Source organism: Suricata suricatta, chromosome 9 (assembly GCF_006229205.1).
Source record: "Suricata suricatta isolate VVHF042 chromosome 9, meerkat_22Aug2017_6uvM2_HiC, whole genome shotgun sequence".
NCBI classification, from domain to species: domain Eukaryota; kingdom Metazoa; phylum Chordata; class Mammalia; order Carnivora; family Herpestidae; genus Suricata; species Suricata suricatta.
The window spans coordinates 138918374-138937614 of NC_043708.1; the positions used below are offsets into that span (position 1 = coordinate 138918374).

General features: G+C 61.5%; 2 protein-coding genes across 16 annotated transcripts in view; one reads left to right on the plus strand and one right to left on the minus strand.

Moving 5' to 3' along the window:
* The window catches only part of LOC115301365 (collagen alpha-2(I) chain-like), a 19495-nt gene extending 7925 nt beyond the window's left edge, over nucleotides 1-11570 (minus strand). The window contains exons 1-5 of one of the 13 annotated variants that reach the window (XM_029951185.1): nucleotides 11087-11570; nucleotides 10787-10861; nucleotides 10551-10619; nucleotides 5290-5379; nucleotides 4906-4947 (exon numbers count right to left, since the gene is read on the minus strand). In XM_029951185.1, the coding sequence (XP_029807045.1) occupies nucleotides 5304-5379; nucleotides 10551-10619; nucleotides 10787-10861; nucleotides 11087-11367 (501 nt within the window). In that variant the 5' untranslated portion in view covers nucleotides 11368-11570 and the 3' untranslated portion in view covers nucleotides 4906-4947; nucleotides 5290-5303. The other 12 variants (XR_003913090.1, XM_029951184.1, XM_029951183.1 and 9 more) reach the window with 12 other exon arrangements.
* On the plus strand, nucleotides 11396-18931 carry BCL2A1 (BCL2 related protein A1). 3 transcript variants are annotated; one of them, XM_029951190.1, is made up of 2 exons: nucleotides 11396-11992; nucleotides 14521-14820. In XM_029951190.1, exons 1-2 carry the CDS (start codon nucleotides 11582-11584, stop codon nucleotides 14647-14649), a joined length of 540 nt encoding a protein of 179 aa, XP_029807050.1. In that variant the 5' UTR covers nucleotides 11396-11581; the 3' UTR covers nucleotides 14650-14820. The 3 variants fall into 3 exon arrangements, with proteins under 3 accessions (XP_029807050.1, XP_029807052.1, XP_029807051.1); XM_029951192.1 differs by lacking the exon at nucleotides 14521-14820 and adding an exon at nucleotides 13303-13328 and having other exon boundaries at nucleotides 11420-11992; XM_029951191.1 differs by lacking the exon at nucleotides 14521-14820 and adding an exon at nucleotides 18670-18931 and having other exon boundaries at nucleotides 11424-11992.
* The last annotated feature ends 310 nt before the right edge of the window (nucleotides 18932-19241 follow it).

The following is a 19241-nucleotide window of genomic DNA, read 5'->3' on the forward strand; positions in this document are numbered from 1 at the left end:
CCCTGCGCCCTGCAGCCCCCTGCCCGCCCGTGCCCTGCGCCCTGCAGCCCCCTGCCCGCCCGTGCCCTGCGCCCTGCTCCTGGCCTGGTTCCGTCCTCTACTTTGGTCTGAGACCCTCTGGCAGAGAGGTCAGCAAGGAAAGCACTGAAATGCTTGACTTTTTGCCTCTTACACTATGAAATGTGAAGTGTTGGAAAGCTCTTTATTAGAATGACTAGCACACAAAATCACGTAAATATACTATAAATCTTTATATGAAAGTGCGCACTTTTATCGGAAATGCATCTCAATTAAATCGGGCTGTAAAAGTCATTTCCTCTCTTTGCTGTACAGCCACGGATGACGATTTTTGCCAGGGCTCAGCACCAACGGCCTTCTGGTGTATGTCCTCCATGGCCGTCGGCCCTGAGGGGCGTTTGTCACTATGTAAGGGGGTGGGACGGAACGGGGGTTTGTTACATAAATGCTGTTCGGTCTGTAATACGCCCAAAGCGCGGTCGGTGATCCGCCAACGGCACATACTGATCCATCATGAAAACTGTCTTTAACACCCACCTGGGTTGCTCCTAGCACGTTCTCTGCAGAGACAGCAACCCCATGAGCCGTCCCTTTGCTGGAGGTTTGCACCCCTGGGGGCTGCGCGCCACAGTGGGAGTGGGGAGGGGGTGTGGGGCAGGAGAGGACCGAGACCTCTGAAAGCCTGTGCAAGAAACGGGTCCCCCTGGGCCTCGGTGCCTGGCTGCCCTTGGAAAGCCCTCGGGTACCCGGGGACTCCGTGAGGCGCACGTACCTGGTCTCCGTGCCTCCTCGGTCTCGCGCGGGCCCCGCCAACTCACAGACGGCACCGCCCCAACCTCTTCTCTAGTCCCCTCCTCCCTGGTGACTTCAGCGGCTCCCAGGACTCTGGAACTAGAAGTGCGTTAATGGCCCCAAATCCTTGCGTCCTGGTGTCCAGTGCAACGTCTCTCCTGAGCTGCGTGCCCGCCGGACACTCCCCACGAGTGTCCCATCTACACGTCACCTGCGCCATGCCACAGGAAGACCTCGTCCTCCCCACCAAACGTGCCCTCCTTCTGGGTGTCACTGCAGCAGGAGCGTCCCTGAGCCGTGTGACCATCCTGTGTCCCCATGTCACCGCCCTGTGTCCCCATGTCATCGTCCTGTGTCCCCATGTGACTGTCCTGTGTCCCCATGTCACCGTCCCGTGTCCCCATGTCACCGTCCCGTGTCCCCATGTCCTTGCTCCCCGGGCACTCCGTGCACCGCCTCCTCCCCACCCCCTGGGCTCTGTCTTGCCTGGGTCCCAATGCGTGTCCCCAGCTGCAGGTGCGTCCTGACCCACCTCCATCACTCCCGTCTTCTCCCACACAGACACACCTCTGTTCCAGAACGTTCTTTCTGGAATGCAGATCTGACTGCATGGGTGCCTGGCTTCCAGCTCCCTGCCCACGGGATAAGGTCTTGCCTCCGTTACCCCAGCTCTGGGACCCTAGCTCCTGCTGAACTGCTCACGGCCCCCACCGGCTCGTCCCCGGGCCCCGCTCTCCACCTGGATGTCTCTCCAGACAAGGTCCTGCACAGCCCGGAGCGTCAGCTCCGTCACCGGCTCATCTGGGAGGCCCTCCAGCCCAGCCGGTGTCCCTGTCTGTCCCCGCCCGCACACTGTCCCGTCACCGTCACGGCTGTGAGCGCCCGGAGGGCCAGGTCGTCCCTGTGGGGCCTCCTGACAAGACTCGTCACAGGTGCAGGGTGCCCTCCCCCTCGAGGGTCGTTGGCGGTGTGCACGGCTGCCACAGGCACTCCGGCTGCCAGGGCGGGGCGGGGGGGGGGGGGGACGCCACTGCCACCCGCCAACGGCCCCGCCCAGCCCCGCAGCCTGTCCGTGCCTCAGCCAGCAGGTTGGGGACCCGAGGCGGCTCTCGGCCATGACTGGGCGGCTGTCCCCATGACGGGTGACCTCCGGGAGCCCCTGGGACCCTGCATTCCCGCTCGTGGGTCATGAACAGAGCTGGCAGATACTCTGCACGGCTCATGTCCACACGTGAATTTAAAACAAGTCTGAACAGCGTCTTGTCTGTGTATTTTGGAGTCAGGCGGGCCTGGATTTTAGCTCCGATGCAGCTGCGTCGGCTGCGAGGCCGGTTGAGTCCTGGCGGCTGGACCCCAGGTGACATAGTGACACCGGGTGACATCATGACCCCGGGTGACATTGTGACACCGGGTGACGGGAGGTGTGCAGCTTCTCCCTCAGAGTCCTTGACAGTCCCGTCGTCTGTTTTTTCCGGTGGCTTCTCTGTGCCGCCCCGCACCCTGGCCTGGGGCCTCCCTGAGGCCGGAAGGCACCGACTTTCCTCTGCCCCCGGCACCTGCTCACGTGAGGCCCGTGCTCCTACTCAGGACAGGGCCCCTCTTCCCCTGCCGTTTAAAAACCCACATCAGTCAGGGCTGTGCGCTTGGCTATTGCCACTTCAAACTCACAGTCGGGGACTTGGGGACATGCCATCAAGCCTGAACTGGCGCCTTTGCCGCCAGTGACCCCAGAGCATTTCCGCCGGCGTGCCATCCGGAGCCTGGGGAGGCCGGGACAGGCGGCCTGCAGCCCTGCACTGGGGCCCACGGGCTGGCTGTGTGGCCGAGCACAGCCCGTCACGGTCACTGGGGTGGGCAGGAGCCAGCCGGCCGGGACCCCGGCTGGCTGGCGGGGGGCGGGGGGGCCAGGGAGGGCGGGCAGCTGGGACTGGTCCCCTTTGTTTGGGGTTCTGAGCCCTGTATCCGCCAGCCCCTCTACTCGTGGGAAAGGGGTGCAGGCATCTCCCCTGGGGCCTGCCCTGGGTCTGCCCTCCTGGCCCCACGTTCCCTGAGCAGGTGGCCCTGTACCGCTGGGCAGCTCTCCAGCTGTGAGGAGACTGCGCAGGCCACACGGCCTCCAGACCGCTTTCCTGAGCCCTGGTGCTTCCTCGGTGCCCCGGGCAGGGTCCCCGTGATGACACGGGGCTGCACCTGTGACCACCAGCCCCTCCATCCCTGGACCAAGTTCCAAGCGGGGGCTCAGCTCCAGGGAAGGGACTTCCCCGCCCCCAGGCCCCGAGAACTTGCATTTTCCCCTCCCGTGATAGTTCAAATGACTTGAGAAATGGGAAGTGGGGAGAGAAGGTTCTGGAAACCCCCTTCCCCTGAGCGTTTCTAATGCTGGAGCAGCGTTAGGAGCTGTCTTTAGCAGGTGCAGAGGCAGGGTGCCGGGGATGACAGAGGAGGGGGCTTTCCTTTGGAAGTCACCTTCACCAGAACAATTAGCACGAGGTCGTGAGGACACTGCAGTTCAACAGATCTTCTATTGTTAACAAAGCATTCATGCCTGAGAATTCTAACACCTGCAGGCGGGACAGGGTGAGTGGCCCCCGGCGCCCCGACTCGTCACGGGCGTCTTCCTCCCGACCCCGTGTCCTTTGCCAAAGTAGAAGCAGTTCCCGTTTATCTTAGGAGACTAATAACCCTCATCTCGGTCTGAGGTGCAGGGGCTCCGGGGGGCTCAGGTCGTGATCTCACAGTTCGGGGACGAGCCCCACGTCGGGCTCTGTGCTGACCCCGTGGAACCGGCTTGGGATTCTCTCTCCCCGTCTCTCTGTCCCTCCCCTGCTCGCTGGCTCGCTCTCTCTCAAAATAAATAAACTTAAAACACATCTAAGGTGAGGATCAAAGAATTTGGGGAGCTGAGAGAAAATCTGGAAATGTCCTAGTCCACCTGGGGAGGGGACGTACAGGTGGAAAGACTGAGGCCCAGAGAGGAAAATGGGCCCAGGAAGCCCGAGCTGGCGCCTGGCCTGGCATCCGGGCTGCAAAGTGTCAGGTCTGACTATTCCCTCCGGAGGGCGAGGACCCAGAGCCGCGGAGACTGCCGGGAGGGAGGGGTGGCGGGAGAACTCAGTGACACCCCGAGTCCTCGCGTCCACAGGGGGCCCCCGTGGTGAGAGGCCCTCCTGAGAAGCACCGTGCTTCCCTGGGGACGGGGTCGTGGTTACGGCCTCACGGGGCCCCTCCCTCTGCCGGGCCGAGTCCCTCGGGGAGGCGGGAGGCGCGGTCCTGGCTGGAGAGGACCCACCGCAAAGACGGCGGCTCTCTGAGGGGTGGGCATCCGGTGTCCGTCACAGATCCAGTCACGGCTGGCCCCGTGGTGACTTCCGACTCAGGCCAGGGTGCGGGGAGTGAGGGACACAGGTTCCCGAGGCCTGTGGCCACGAAGGGCCTGATGGGCGTGAGTCTTGTCCATTCCTGCCATGGGGGCAGCGTCCTGAGGGCCGGGGGAGGCAGTGCTGGAATGTGCAGGGGACGTGAGGACATTCCAGGGCCGGGACAGCCGCCTCGTCCTGCGGAAAACCGTGTCTGCACCTGCTCTGAGCCCCGGCTGCTTGGGGGTCCCTGGGCCCTGACAGTGGGGACACCAGGATCACAGATGGGGTCACAGGGTCAAGGACGCTGCGGTCACAGGGATGGATGGAGGACATGAGGTTACAGGGATGGAGGAGAGTGTGGCCACAGAGAAGTTGGCAAAACCCAGACACTGTCAACAATTCCATCCCAGATGTCCGTCCACACAGCCTGGCCTGTGCCTCAGTCCCCCCCAGGTCCCCCCAGGGCCCCCCAGGTCCCAGGTGGCAGCATCAGCAGGAGTTGCACACGACTGCTTGTGAGGCTGGGTCCTGCTGGTCACGGGCGTTCTCTGATCACAGTCGGTTCACGGTCAGGCTCCAGGTCATCCACAGTGGCTGCGTGTGTGTGTGTGTGTGTGTGTGTGTGTGTGTGTGTGTGTAAGCATGCTGTATGTGGAGTAGGCATATGTGAGCATGTGTGCACATGTGAGAGCACATGAGTGTGTGTATGTGTAAGTGCGTGTGTGTGTTAAGTGTAATGTGTGAGCACGTGTGTGCACATGGGAGCATGCATGTGTACCTGTGTGTGTGAGCAGAGCAGGAAGAATCACAAAGTAAAAGCGTGTCTTCAGTCGCTGTCTCAGTAAAAAGACCCCATCTCAACCCACTCCTCCTGCTCTGCTCCCTGGGCGACCGCTCCCTGCGCAGGGGCCCGGCTGGGGGGTTCTCACCCGGCCGCGTCACTGCAGCCAGAGCTGGGGTGGCTGCTGCCGACCCTCACGGCTCCCTGGGGCTCCGACGGGGACACGCTCGCCCTCTTGTCTTTCCCTGAGGCCACTTCGGACCCCACTCGCGGCCCCGACCCCCACCGAGCCCGCACGTCTGCCGCTGGGGTCTCCTGCCTCCGCTCCGCATCCGTCACCTTGTGGTCCTGGCTCAGGCCGCGTGGTCTGTGCCGGACGTGACCTCAGCGGCCCCGGTCAGGATCCAGAGCCTGAAAAGAACTGCCAAACTGGGTAAGAAGAAGAATTTGAGTTTTTAGGCAACGGACTTAGGCTTTGAACAGAGGCTTCCCACACAGAAGATACGGAAATGGCCGGCGAGCACACAGAAAGTGCCACGGCCACGGTGAGGCGTCACTCCAGGCCCAGCAGAAGGCCGGCTGGGAAGGGCGGACCCCACACGCGCTGGCGGGGAGGCGGGCGGGCCCGCGTGGCGGTGCTGGTGCACAGTGGGTGCGGTTTCTGACGAAGCGGAGCCCGTCCTAACAGCCCCCGCGGCAGGACGGCCACTGGATGCTTCCCTGGGGGAGAAACGCTCGGTCCGCGGGGAGAGTCTGCACGCAGCGGTGGACGCAGCCTTGCTCCCGGCGGCCCAGACCGCGGCGGAGGACGGAGGAGCCCCTCGCGGTAGCCCCCACGACGGAACTTCGCTGGGTAATAAAAAGGAGCAAACTGAATTTTCTCAACCGCATGCATGACTCCGAAAGCCGTTCAGCAGAGCGCAGGAAGCTAGGCGTGCGCTGACTGATGCCCTGTGTGTGGGGTTTCAGGCCAGGGGACAGGAGCCCCTGGTGACACCCGGCAGACCCGTGGTGGCCTGTGGCCAGGCCGGTGTGGGGACCGAGCACAAGGGCACGCAGAGCCAGCGTGCGGTGGTGGAGACGCTTCCTGTGCTGTCGGCACTCACTGAAGTGCGCACTTCAAGTGGAAGGAGTTTTGTATCTGGAAATCCTACCTCTCAGCCCTGGTCACAATCTCCGTCCTCCCGTGTGTGTCCTCGGTCAGTCCTGCAGAGGTGGGAGTTCTAGAGCGTGGATCTGACCACGGCTCTCCTGCATAGACCTCCCAAGGTTCTGGGGCGCCTGGGGGCTCAGTCAAAGTGTCCGACTTCGGCTCAGGTCGTGACCTCACGGTGTGTGGGTTCCAGCCCCGCGTCGGGCTCTGTGCTGACCCGCGGTGGCCTCGGGTCCACATCTGCTCGCGTCTGCGGTTGGGCTGGGTCCGGACGCAGGTCTGTGCGCTGGCCTGGGCTGGTGGCTTTGTATTCGCCCCCATGCGCCGGCTTGAAGGCCGGCCTTCTCTCGGGGGCCCCCGGCCCCCACAGAGCTTCCGGTCATGTGGTGCCAGCGCCCCTTAACGCTCTGTGGCGTCACGTCCTGAGCACCGCTGGCAGCAAGCACCCCGGGACGCGACGCAGGGCCGGCCCGTGGCGGATGCTTGGCGGGCTGGGGGGCTTCGGGGGTTCTGAGTCCTCGCGTGCGCTGCCCTCGGGCGGCCTGGTTTCACCTGCTGTCACCGGACACACTTCTGCTTCCTTCGTTTCTGTGTAAGACCCGAGCAGGGAAAGTCCGAGGCCGGCTGCCAAGGCCACTTGACGCTCCCGTCCCTTGTACTTCCCCCGGGGTGACATCTGGGGAAAGAAGAAAACTGCTTCCGCTCTGCTCAGGGGAACCTGGCACAAGAGCCACTGTGCTTCAGCGGTGACATCGGCGGGACTGAAGCCGGCCGCTGGAAAACCCTCGGCGAGGCCGGCACTGGTGGTAGCAGCGCCGTCGGCATCTCTGGTGTGGCCAGCGTGCCGGGCGCCGCGTGTGCCCTCTGCCAGCCCCCCGGGGAGCGGGGCAGCCCCTTTCCTGGGCGGCCTGCCCGTCTGGAGCCCGGAGGACGTGCGGAAGGTCCGGTAGCTGCCGCATGAGATGCGGGGAGAGGCGGGCTGCACGCGGTGCGGCGTCCGTGGGGACGCGCGCTCAGAGGTTTTCCCTGGCTCCCCGTAGGGAAGGCTTCTCGGGCGGGGCCCTGGAGGGGGGATGCGGACAGCGCCCCAGAGTCAAAGTGGGGACTGCAGTGGGCACAGCCAGGCTGCCAGGGAGTCAGGCCAGGGCACAGGTCCATGTAGGGGTTTGGGCTCGTCTAGCTAGGCTGCGGAAGCCCTTGCAGGGTCCTGAGCTGGTGCGCAGAATGGGCACCAGGGATCCAAGTAAGACTCAGACGGGGAAGGAGGGACTGGCCCGAGCGTGCACCTGGACGCACAGGTGTGGCTGGCTCGAGCGTGCACCTGGATGCACAGGTGCACAGGACACGCTCGCACACTATCCCAGGTTGCACACAGGCATTCTGTCTTCGGTTCATAGTTTTAACCATGCCCCCCAGCCTTCCTCCCTCTGTCCTCCTCCATCCCCTCGTGGCCTCTACAGCTGTAGTTAAAATCCAGGCCACGTCTGTGGACGCCTGTCTGCAGCCCTCCGTGCCTCCCAGCGCCCAGGCCTCGCTCCCAAACGCAGCAGGAGACCCGGGGGAGCCCCAGGAGCTCAGTTCGCTCATCGGATTTCCTGGAAAGTAGCCTCCTCGGACGGAAACCACGCTCCCACCAGGGGCCTCGGCACTCTGGGGCGATGGCTTTACCTGACCCGGAGCAGACTCCCCTCTGTTGTTTTCTGATGGTTGAGGCCTGGCCCGGGGACAGAGACAGGGGCCCTTTGGTGCCCACGCCACTGCCCTCGGGGTCCCGGTGGTGTCACTGCTGACGACCAGGGCTCTCTGGAGAGTCTGTTCCTGCCACGGCCTCGGGAAGGGGAAGCGGCTTCACTCGCTCGGGCGCTAGAGTCAGCCGGGTCCGGGAGCTCCCCCGAGCCACCCCCTGGAGCAGCCAGAACCCCCACTGTCTCCCCCACAAGTTCCGCCTTTGGGGAAAAGAGAAGGTGACCTCGGAGGCCTGTGCCTGAGGTCACTCACGGAGGCCCTCGTCCCGGAGCCTGGGTTCGCCTACCACTCGGCAGCCAGGACCCCCTCGGGGCTCTTCCCTCCTGTGCCCCCGAACCTGCCGGAGCAGGAGGGGACTGAAGACATGCGGGAGGCATGGCATCCAGGCCACCTTGTCCCCAGGGGCGCTGGCCCAGGGGTTCGCACCCTGCGGTCGCCTGGTGGGGGCGGGGCCGGGCAGGGTGGCCTCCGGGGTCGCTCCAGCCGGTGTCCTCTCTGCCAGGCTGGTGAGAGGACCGCCCTGCCTTATCGAGTGACCGGCCCGTCCGTGATCTTGCATGTGACCCGTTGTGCCGGCCCTAGACCCCCTGCACCTTCTCTGACGCTCCTGTTAGCAGTAGCAGTGGCCTGCGTTTCCTCTCCTTGAATCAGTGTGGGCTCCTGACTGCCAACCCCGTGGGACAGAAATGGTGCCTCTGGGCTCCCAGCTGGGTGACGAACGGCCCGTCACGTCCTGCACGTGTCGCTGGAGCACCTGCTCTTGGGTCCCGGAGCCTCTGTGTGACCAGTGAGAGCCATCCGAGGTCACCCCACGCGGGAAGACCCTGCGCCTGCCGCCAGCCCTTTGTCACATGACCCGGGCTCTGGGAGGCGGTAGAGGCTGGAGCCGGCAGTCGGGCCGCAGCGATCTCGGGGAGCACAGCCGCTCACGTCCAGGACGACGGCGATGATTCAGGCTCGCAGCCTCACGTGCTGCACGGACGGGGGTGCTGGTGGTGGAGCGACCCACACTCTGCTGACCGTTGCTCTCGATCACTAGACTCGCCTCAGCCAGAGCCGAGGCTCCGTGCCCCCTCAGTGCAAGCTTCCGGACGAGCTGTGTGTGGTCGGGCCCCGGGCGCCTGTTTGTGCCCACGGAGTTAGGAAGTCACCGGCCACCTCCCTCCGTCCATCCGCCCCTGGGCCCACAGCGGGTCAGTGGCCGCGGGTGTGTTTCCAGAAGCTCACTGTTGTGTGTCCACAGACCTGGCCGTCAGGGGCTCCAGAACGGGGAGCCATTTCCTCCTTCCGCGGCCCCCACGCCACCCGCTTTCTCCTGCACTAAAAACTCCCTGCGGGCGAGGTCTTGATCTCTAGCCCCTGACGTGGTGCACGGGGGCTGATGGAATGACCGGACCCCACTCGCTCTGGCCGACCCTCGGTGTGCTCAGAGCGGACCCCTCATGTCACACAAGGTCCCACGTGTGGACAGAGCAGCTCCGGGGGCCGTTTGCTGGGCCCTGGGGCGTGCAGACCAGGCGCGGGGGCTTGAGAAAGGCCGCCGTCCCCTGTGTCCACACCTGGTCCGTGGCCCGCGGCTCGTCCCTGCCCTCCGCCCCCTGCCTCGGTGCCTCTGCACTTTCCGTAATAAGAAATCTTTCTCTTTGGTAAAGACGGTCTCCTCCCTCCTGCGTGTTCTTGAGAAGCGATGGCCTGAGAACTCTGACATAAAGTAAAGTGGTTTTTACGGCAACGCCTTTGTGGCTGCGGATCGGGAAGATGGAGCCCCGAGTCCGGCCCCGGGGGCCGCGCCCGCGCACTTCAGTCATCAGGGAAGACCGAGCCCCGCCTTCCGAACCCTGACCTAGGAACGCCCGACTGCAGCCGTGAAGCACATGCTTACGCTATTTTTCCAGAAGCGCGCACGACCCTGGGAATATGGCGGCAGTGCCGGGACCCCTCCACCCCATCCCTCCGTGGTTCTCAGGATGCCCCGTGGCGTTCGGAGCTCCCCGTGGGTGAGCGGACGCGGCCGTGAGGGCAGGGAGGACGTTCCCCGGGGACGCTCCTCTGTTCCCTGCGGGTCCCCTGTCACCCCCGGACCCAGGACCAGGGCGTGTGGTGTTCACGCACAGTCAGCATGAATTTGTAGTGGTCGGTCCGTGGACACTGACGGAAAGGATCACGGCCACTCCTCATGCGGATGGAGGGTGAACCCAGCTCCTCCGGGGACCCCGTAATGCCTGCGCTCTCTCCTTTCTCCCCCCACGGGCCCTGCCTGCTGGCCGAGGACGGCGTGACCCCCAAACACCTGAACCGCCGCGCACTCTGGAGAGGAGACTCAGAATCCGCCCTCAGGCCCTGGCGCTCCTCTCGCGGACCCTAGGCCACGTCCAGCCCGTGTCCCCAGGCTGCTGCCGGAGCGCCAGGCAGTGACAGGGTGCCCGTCTCGTCCCGCTGCGCACTTACCCAGCCCCATCCCTGCGGAGCCGGGGGTGCAGGGAGAGGGAGGGGCTGTGTTCACACCAGCTTCCCACCTCATCCCACCACCGCCCGAGGCCCACCTGCCCTGTGCTGTCCCTTCCCATCCCGTCACAGGGACCCAGGGCTCAAGGTGGGCAGGGGGGGAGGCCATGGGGTGAGCCCGGAGCCAGAGCTGTGCACCTAAGTCTAGAGCCTCGTCTGGTCCTGCTGTTTCTGATCCAGACGTGGGATAATTTACCTGATTCCAGGGCGGGATCCAGCTGCCGGTGTGAGCAGGACAGCGGTGCCGGCCGACGAGGTGCCCGCTCTGCCCAGGTCCCCCAGTCCCAAGGCGCGAGGGTGAGCACTGGGGCCTCCGGAGGCCCGTGTCCGCCCCACTCCCCAGGCTGTTGGCTGAGCTCCGCCTCTAATCGCCCCTCCCCCGGGGCCGCGGCTGGGTGGCCACGTGGGACCCTTCCTTGCAGTGGCACTTACGTGATGTGAAATGACCCCCTTCCGAGTGGACAGTGAGCCGTGACCGGTGTGCCGATGGTGATGTGCGGCCGCCTCCTAGCCCCCAGAGCATCACAAGGTCACCGTGCTCCCAGGCAGGAGTAGGCACCCCTTCGCCCAGCACCCAGCGCTCTGCCTGCCCCGGCGGTCACGTTGAACGGAATCACAGGACCCTGCCCCGTGGCCTCCTCGCCTCGGCCCCACGAGGAGCGTGAGCCCTGTCCCGGCCGTGAGCTCAGTGCCTGCATTCCTTCTGGGGCTGCGTAATATTGCACAACTTACCCGCTTCTCCCGGGGTGACCGTTCGCGTCGGAGAGTCGACCTGACCGCTGTGACAGTGCCGCCGTGAGGTTCCCGCGCGAGGGAGTTCCTGTTCTCAGCCCCGGGGAGCCCCTGACAGTGGGCTTGCGGGCCGCCTGGTAACCCCACGTCCACGTTTCCGCAGGGGCTGCCTGCCTGCCCGCCGCGCGGGCGTGCGCGCCCTCCACGCCCTCCCGGCGAAGACGCCCGGGCACCTGACTCCACCGCTCACAGTTTGAGGAAGTGGGCTCTCGCGGAGGCATTTTCCCCTTTCACGCTGTCAACTTTCTCTTTCACTCGCAGCCCGGGCCGAGAGTGCCAGGGAGGAAGGATCCCGTCCGGTGACGCAAACAGAAACTTCCCCCGCGCCACCCGTCCCCGCGCGTCACGCCGAGCGGGGGGCCGCGGGCTCTGCCTGCCGTCACCCGGCTGCCGCCCGGGACGGGCCTCCAGACGGGGCTGCGCGGCGGGCGGAGGATGGCGGACGGCGAGTTCGGGTTCGTCCTCACGCTGGCCCAGGACTACATGGGGCACGTCCTGCAGGTGCCGCCGCCGCAGCCGAGCCGAGCGTCCGAGGTGCTGCAGGGCGTGGCCTCCTCGGTGCAGGGGGAGGTGGAGGAGAAGCTGCGGCCGTGGCTGGACACGGTCTCCGTGGTGTCGGTGGACGCCGCCCGGACGGTGTTCCAGCAGGTGATGGAGAAGGAGTTTGAAGACGGCGTGGTTAACTGGGGGAGGATCGTGACCGTATTCGCGTTCGAGGGCGTCCTCCTCAAGAAGCTGCTGCGGGAGCGAGCGGCCCCGGACGTGGACGCGCGGACGGTCTCCCACTTCGTCGCCGAGTTCGTCGTGAGGCACACAGGGGAGTGGATCCGGCAGAACGGAGGCTGGGTACGTGCGCCGGGGTCCATCCCGCGGTTCTGAGCTTTGAAGTAGGAGCTGACGGTTTCTCCCTCATTGAAGAAGATCTGTTATTTTCTTTGGGGGACTTATTTTTAAAGTTTTGGTTTTTTCAAAGCTTATTTATTTATTTTGAGAGAGAGGAGCAGAGGGAGAAGGCAAGAGAGAGTCCCCGGCAGGCTCTGCGCTGTCAGCCCGGAGCCCCCCACGGGGCTTGACCTCATGAACCCCGAGATCATGACCTGAGCTGACAGAGCTGCCCAGGTGCCCCTGGGGTTTCCCATTTTAAAATAAGAAGACATTTCTGGCCCATTTCCCGTGAATCCTAGAACCCTGCAGCTGGAAACCTCATGTGATTCCAGCTTTTATGCCTAAAGGCGCCACCTGTGGGGTAGGATTTGGGAGCACCAGCGTCTCCCCAGGGCACCGGCCGGAAGCAGGGCAGAGCCCAGCGGGGGACGTGGTGGTGGCCAGGCTGTCATGACAACGCAGAGTTAGTACAGAAAGCTGCTGAGAGGCCGTGATACTGGGGTATTTATTTTATTATTTTGCAAAAGACAGGTCCATTTTTGCAAGTTCATTGTTTACACACTGATGTTCTTTTTTTTTTCATTTTCCCAACATAACACATTCTGGCTGTTAAAGCCTGTTGATCAAAAATAATAATGTGCTGCACCACCAGCAAGAGACTTCATGGCAGAAGTTCCAAACAGCAGCTTTATCAAAGCCTCAAAAAGCCCAGACTGGGAGACGGAGCTGACTCGTCAGGAGTGACGGATAAGGGGCATTTCCCAGCCGGTGCTAATGCTCAGCCTCGTGCCCCAGTATCCTCAACCCTGACTCTTTTAAAAACTTTTTTTAATGTTTATTTAATGTTTTAATGGATCAAAAGAGAGAGAGAGAGAAGGAATGAGCAGGGCAGGGGCAGAGAGACAGGGAGACACAGAATCGGAAGCAGCTCCAGGCTCTGAGCTGTCAGCACAGAGCCCGACGCGGGGCTCGAACCCACGAACCGTGGGATCATGACCTGAGCCAAAATACACCCTTGACTAAGTCACCCAGTCGCCCGTTAGCACTGACTTTATGTAGGCACTTCTGCCTCCGGGGATCTTCTTTCCAAGCCCCACTCCTAGCCCTGTGCTCTCCCCAGAGCGGAGATACGCACTGTTAGTATTTTATGTGCAAATCTTGCCTACCGAGTAGCTCTGTAGAAAATATACACACTACTTTTTTGTAAAACATTTTTTATATGCGTAAGTAGTACACGGTGCTTATTCTGGTTTTTTCTTTTTCCACCGAAGGGTCTTTAACGAGTCCTACAAAAAAAGAAGAAACAGAGTCCTACACGTATGCGGCCGTGCGTAAACGCCGCTGAACGTCCGGCCGTCTCTGGCTGACGGATATGCAGTCATTTCCAATTTGCTCTCACAGCAGCATGTCCCAGTCTCTCCGTCCATGTGTTCCCTTGCAGGAAGTAGAGCTGCTGGGTCCTGGGACATGTGCATTGTGTGATGTCCTGGAACCTTCCAGAGGGGCTGGGCCGAGGCGTCCCCGCACCAGCTGCCCAGCGTCCGGCATGGCCGCCTGCCCTCACTATCCCGGTCCCTGGGGCTCGTCCTGCTCTGACTCCCGCTCCCCTGATTGCCGTCTTTTCATACGTTTCCTGACTGTTCGTCGTCTTTATTTGGGGAATTACCTGTTCATATTCCATTTCCTACTGTTTATCTTTTTCTCATTGATGTGTAGCAATTCTTTTTTTAAATGTTTTTATTTTCATATACTTTTATATATAAAAATATGTATGGTCGATACCTTCCAATATGTTAATTGTCTTTTAAAACTATAGTGGCAGGGGCGCCTGGGGGGCTCAGTCGGTTGAGCCTCCGACTTCAGCTCAGGTCATGATCTCAAGGTTTGTGGGTTCGAGCCCCATGTCGGGCTCTGTGCTGACAGCCCAGAGCCTGGAGCTGCTTCGGTCTGTGGCTCCCTGTCTCTCTGCCTTTCCCCTGCTCTGTGCTCTGTCTTTGTCTCTCAAAAAGAAATAGAATTAAAAAAATAAATAAGTAAAAATAAATAAAACCGTAGCTGTCAGGTGCCTGAGTTGCTGAGTCATTAAATGTCTGACTTCAGCTCAGGCCATGACCTCACAGTCTGTGAGTTCAAGTCCCACATTGTGTGAGCGTGAGCCTGGTCTGGGTGAGGCCCCCTTTGGGCGAGCCCCAATTCTCTCTCCCGCCCTGGGATTCTCTCACTCTGTCCCATGTGCCCTCTTTTAAAAAAAAAAAATATATATATATATATAGCTATCTTTGGTTATTATAAATGTTTTATTTTTATTTATTTTTTAAAGACTTTCTTTTTAAGTAATCTCTACACCCCACGTGGGGCTCGAACTCAGGACCCTGAGATCAACAGTTGCACGCCCCACCCACTGAGCCAGCCTGGCACCCCTGGTCATTATAAATGTCCTAATGTTGATGCAGTCACACTTGACGGGATGTCCCTGCATCTTGTTGCAGGCTCTCCAGGGTCACGATGGGGCGCCCTGCAGCTGGTCCCTGTCCTCCCTCCCCCGCCCCCGACTCACCCTGGCCCGGGCTGGATGGAGCACGGGAGGTGGTGCGTCCAGCTCTCTTCCCCGTGGGTGATGGGCGACAACCCCACCGTGCCCCCGGGCTTCCGGCGAAGGCAAAACTGCTGCAGAGACGGCGTGGGAGCCCGCAGCGGCTCTGTCGGGGCTCAGACTGCGTCCTGGGGCCTCCCTCGGTATTCGGAGCACATGCTTTGTGGTGAACGTCACTAAAAATCTAACCAGTCGACTGCATGTTTTGTGAGTTCACGGAGCTCAGCACCGGTGGGGGGCACGGGATTGTCCCTGAGCGTTTCCAGAAGTGGACTTGTCTTTTGGGGGGTGGCCCGGGCGTACGTGTGAGTGTGGCAGGACAGACCCGTCCTGAGTGGACGTAGCAATACACGCGCGTGCCCACGTGCACAGTCAGCCCGCACAGGGTCCTTGGGGGTAGGCAGGCTTGAAGCGCCGGACTTTGCCACCTGAACAGCTTAGCTCTTAGACGTGACGGGCGCGCTGCCGAAGGTGCCCACACCAGCCGCTGGCTGTGTGGAGGGAAGGCAGGATCTGGTCCGTACACACGTCCACCTGGCGGGCTGACTCGAGTGAACTTGCTCAGGAGGGTCCCTGCCGGGCCAGATGGCTGCTCTCCAGTCCAGATTTCCTGATCCGTAAAACCAGACCCGACGGACCCGACGGCACGGGGTCTCTGGTCCTGCCGCCGTCACCGGCGCCAAATGCAAAACGCGTGTCCGTGAGTGAGGCCGCATGGGTAGGGTGAGTCCCCCGGACCCGGGCTGGTTTCTGGGTCACTCGGTGCCTGTGTTAGGGTTATCGTTACAGGAGTGGTGCTGCCTCGAGTACTTGGGGGCCGCCAGGTGCAGCCGGGAATCACACGAGCGAGCGGGGATTAGATGTCAGTCACCGTGGAAACAGATGCCCTGAGGGGAAGCTCGGGCCTGCGCTGGCTGACGCCCGCTTGGACTGGGTTCTTTCTTGCTTCCCACTGGTGGGAGGCGCCCTCCCCCGTCCCTTAGAAGGGGAGTCAGGAGAGCCTTGTAAAACGTCAAATAGCGAGGACGGCACCGGGGAAATTTCAGGGGGCTCGGCTCCATCGTTCTGAAAACCCCCCTAACGGGGACGAAGGCCCCCGTCGCGGTGAGGCACGTCGGCGCGGGCGCCCTCTGGGCCGGAGTCCGCAGCGGCGGGCAAGCCAGTTCTCGTTTGGTAGGTTGTGGTCTCTGTGCTCTTCCCGCTCTCAAGGGTGCGGGTTCACGCCAGCCCGGGGGACCCGGCGCCCTCCCGGCAGGGGCGTCTCTGATGGGCGCTACCGCGGGAGGGGGGTGGGGGGCACAGAACTGCTGGCAGTGTCTCTCGGGCTTTGATTCGTTAGATTTGGGGCCCACGCTCGCCTTGTATTTCCCTCCGTCGCTGACTTGAGATCTAAAGTCACTGGAAAGTCAGGGGACAGCTCCAGCCCCGAGCCGCGGCCCCTGAGGCTCTATCAGCAGGAGGAGGTCACAACAACTCCACCGACAAGGGGCAGGACCCTGGGTTGTTAAAAATAATCCGGGGGATTCCACAGGACTCAAAACAACAAGGTGAATGTAATAGGTCTAAAAAACAGTAAGACCCTATTACGATGTGAGTGCCTTTAATTGCTAGGAATGTTGATCCCCCCCAAACCTGTGCGTGATTCATGCTTCCCTTTTCCACCGCCTTTGTCGTTTCAACTCTTAAGGGCCCGACGATGATTTTCTTACTTTTGAATGAGCCCTTTCATGATGAACATAAATATTTTCCTGGTCAGTTCTTTCCTGGTTTTTTTTTTTTTCTTTTAGCCTGGTAAAATACACGTAACATAAAAGGTACCGGCGTGACCACTTTTGAGCGCCCGGGCCAGCGTGGTCAGTAGCCGCACTGTTGGGGCGTCCCCAGAGCCCACCCCGGACCCTGCAGCCCCCAGCACCAGCCCCCCACCCCGCCCCGATCTCGGTGGCCACCATCCTGCTTTGTCTGGAGTACTTGGCGTGGGGGGAGGCACACGTGTTCGTCCTCTCGGGTCCGGCCTCGCCCGCTGGGCACGGCGCCCACCCGAGGTGCAGCTGGCTCGGAGCGTCCTTCCTCCTGGAGGCCGAGCCGCCGTCCGCGGTGTGAACAGAGCGCGGTCCCTCGCCCGCTCGCGGACGCTTGCCTTCCTTCCACATTTCAGCTCCTGTGAATTCTCTCCTTTTAATTTTAGCTTTTTATGGTTAAAAACCCTTTAATCTTTAATAGCTGGGCTTGTCAGTTATTCCCTTTTCTTCACCCTCTTTAGCTGAGACGTTGAGTGTGTGTCAGATGACAGGCTAAGTGCCCAAAAGTGACCGTGTCCTAGCAAAAGCAGTCATTCGAGAGCGCCCTGTCACTGTGGGTCGTGAAGATCCTGGGAAGGGAGCCGTGAGGGGCGCGTGGGGAACGTGTGTGAGGGCGGAGGGGGCAGGGCGGAGGCGGAGGAGTGGCGTGACGGCGTGTGCCCAGAGCGTGACTCTGCCCCTGACGCTGTGTGGACAGATGCGGGCGTTCTTGGGCAATCCTGCAGGAAGAGAAGCCCTTGACGGGTCTCTGTGCGCCGGCCGCGCTCCGGAAGAGGCCCAGGGCCCCGGACAGCAGGTCTCTCCCAGCCCCAGGGCAGAGTCACCTGGGCCCGTCACCCCTGAGTCTGGAACCAGCTGCAGGCAGAGCAAATGCGTAGTAGATGAACATTTAAAAAAATTAGTCCATCCGTTTCCTAATCCTTTGGGTGGTGGTTTGGAAACTTGCGGAAGGAAAGAGCAGGGTTGGCATCTAGGAGGGGCCCCGGTGCTGGGAAGCTAGGTAACCTGAGGTAGCTCGCCGGTTTCTCGGGTCGAGATAATGGAGGGCACTGGACGGGCGCTCTCCGAGGTCAGGATGCCCTGTGGTTACAGGTCAGAGACTGCAGTGGGCAGTTCCCACTGTGTCGTTGGAAAACCACGAGCAAAGAGAATGAGTCCCGGCGGGGGCAGTCCCCCCGACGGAAAGTCCCCTCGACGGGGGCCGGGCGCTGGGAAACCACCTGTCCTGGGCTCGGAGCCACCGCTCGACTCTGGCTTCCTTGTGGGTCCTCGGGACCCTGCACAGTACCGTTGACAGACAGACACGCAGAGCACAGCCCCAGGCCACTGGAAAGGAGGGGGCAATGAGTCTTCCTCTCCTCCCGAGCCGTGCGCCCCGTGTGGCAGCCACGCGGTCCCCGTGAGTGTCTGACACTCACGGTGTGGCTCTGGGCACAGAACGCACCGGATTGCAAAGTCTTGGTACAAAACATATAAAATATCTCCAAAATTTTCATACTGATTACATACTGACATCAGAGTGTTTTAGATTAGATCTATTTTAAAATTAATTTTACGTGTCTCCTCTTTAGTTTTTATTTTATTGTTTTGTCTTCTCTTTAAAAGATGTGGCTGGCGGGGGGGGCGCCTGGGCCGCTCAGTCATCGAGCCTCCGACTTCGGCTCAGGTCAGGACCTCCGGTTCGTGGGTCGGAGCCCCGCGTCGGGCCTGCTGGCAGTGCAGCTCTGTCCCCTGCTGTCTGCACCTCCCAGCTCTTGCTCTTGCTCTCAAAAATGAATCAACATTTAAAACAAGTTTTTTTTATTAAAATAATAAAAATGTGGCTCGGGGCTCCCGGGGGGCTGAGTCAGCTGAGCGTCCCACTCCTGACTTTGACTCAGGTCGTGATCTCACCGTCTGTGGGTTCGAGCCCCGCCCTGGGCTCTGTGCTGACAGCGTGGAGCCTGCTTGGGATTCTCTCTCCCTCTCTCTGCCCTTCCCCTGGTCACTCTCTCCTTTAACATAAACAAATAAGCTTTAAAACATTAAAAATGTGGCTGGTGGATCCTTAAGCGCCCCTCTGCGGGCCAGCGCCGCCCAGAGAGGCCCGGAGCAGGGCTGCGGCGAGGGCGTGCTGGGTGGGGGGACGCCCACGGGGGCCGCAGGTGACCGAGTGGCTGCCTCTGTGAGGGGGGGGTCTCTGCTTCTCCTCCCAGGGCCCCGTCTCCACTGACTTTTGAAATGTGAAATTTATTCAACAACAGGAAAACGGCTTCGTAAGGAAGTTCGAACCCAAGTCTGGCTGGCTGACTTTTCTGGAAGTTACCGGAAAGATCTGTGAAATATTATCACTCCTGAAACACTACTGCTGACCGGCCAGAAGAGGAACTCTCTGGAGTGTGAGGCCGCCTAGTCCCCACGGCCCCGACTTCACCGAGCAAATGACTCTGGTGATGTAACCTGATCTTGCAGAGTTATGGGAATTTTGTTCTCTTTTTTAAGAATAAATCGTATTTGTCTCTGTAATTTGTGTCCTGCCTGGGAGTCGAGCAGGAGGGCAAAGCCCAAGACAAGGGACAGGGAGTGAATTAGGCAGGTGGGGGGCCAGGAAGGGGACCTCTCCTGCTGGGGGGCAGGTGTGCACGTGACTCAGAAGTCGTTTTCCGAGTCAGCCCTCCGACCACACGGGGGTGAGGTCTACACCCTGCCGGCCGGTGGTGGCCCCGGCGCTTCAGGTTTTCCGCTGCTGCCCCCCACCCCCAACGTGGCCCCGCCCACCGCCCGGAGCTGACAGACGCGGCCACAAGATGCGCGGGGGGCTCTGCACGCTCGGAAC

Bases quoted from the DNA above. Each gene is read 5' to 3' on its own strand.
- BCL2A1 (XM_029951190.1), top strand. From the start codon at position 11,582: ATGGCGGACGGCGAGTTCGGGTTCGTCCTCACGCTGGCCCAGGACTAC. The intron at 11,993-14,520 runs GTACGTGCGCCG...ATCTTGTTGCAG, and splicing joins TCCGGCAGAACGGAGGCTGG to GCTCTCCAGGGTCACGATGG.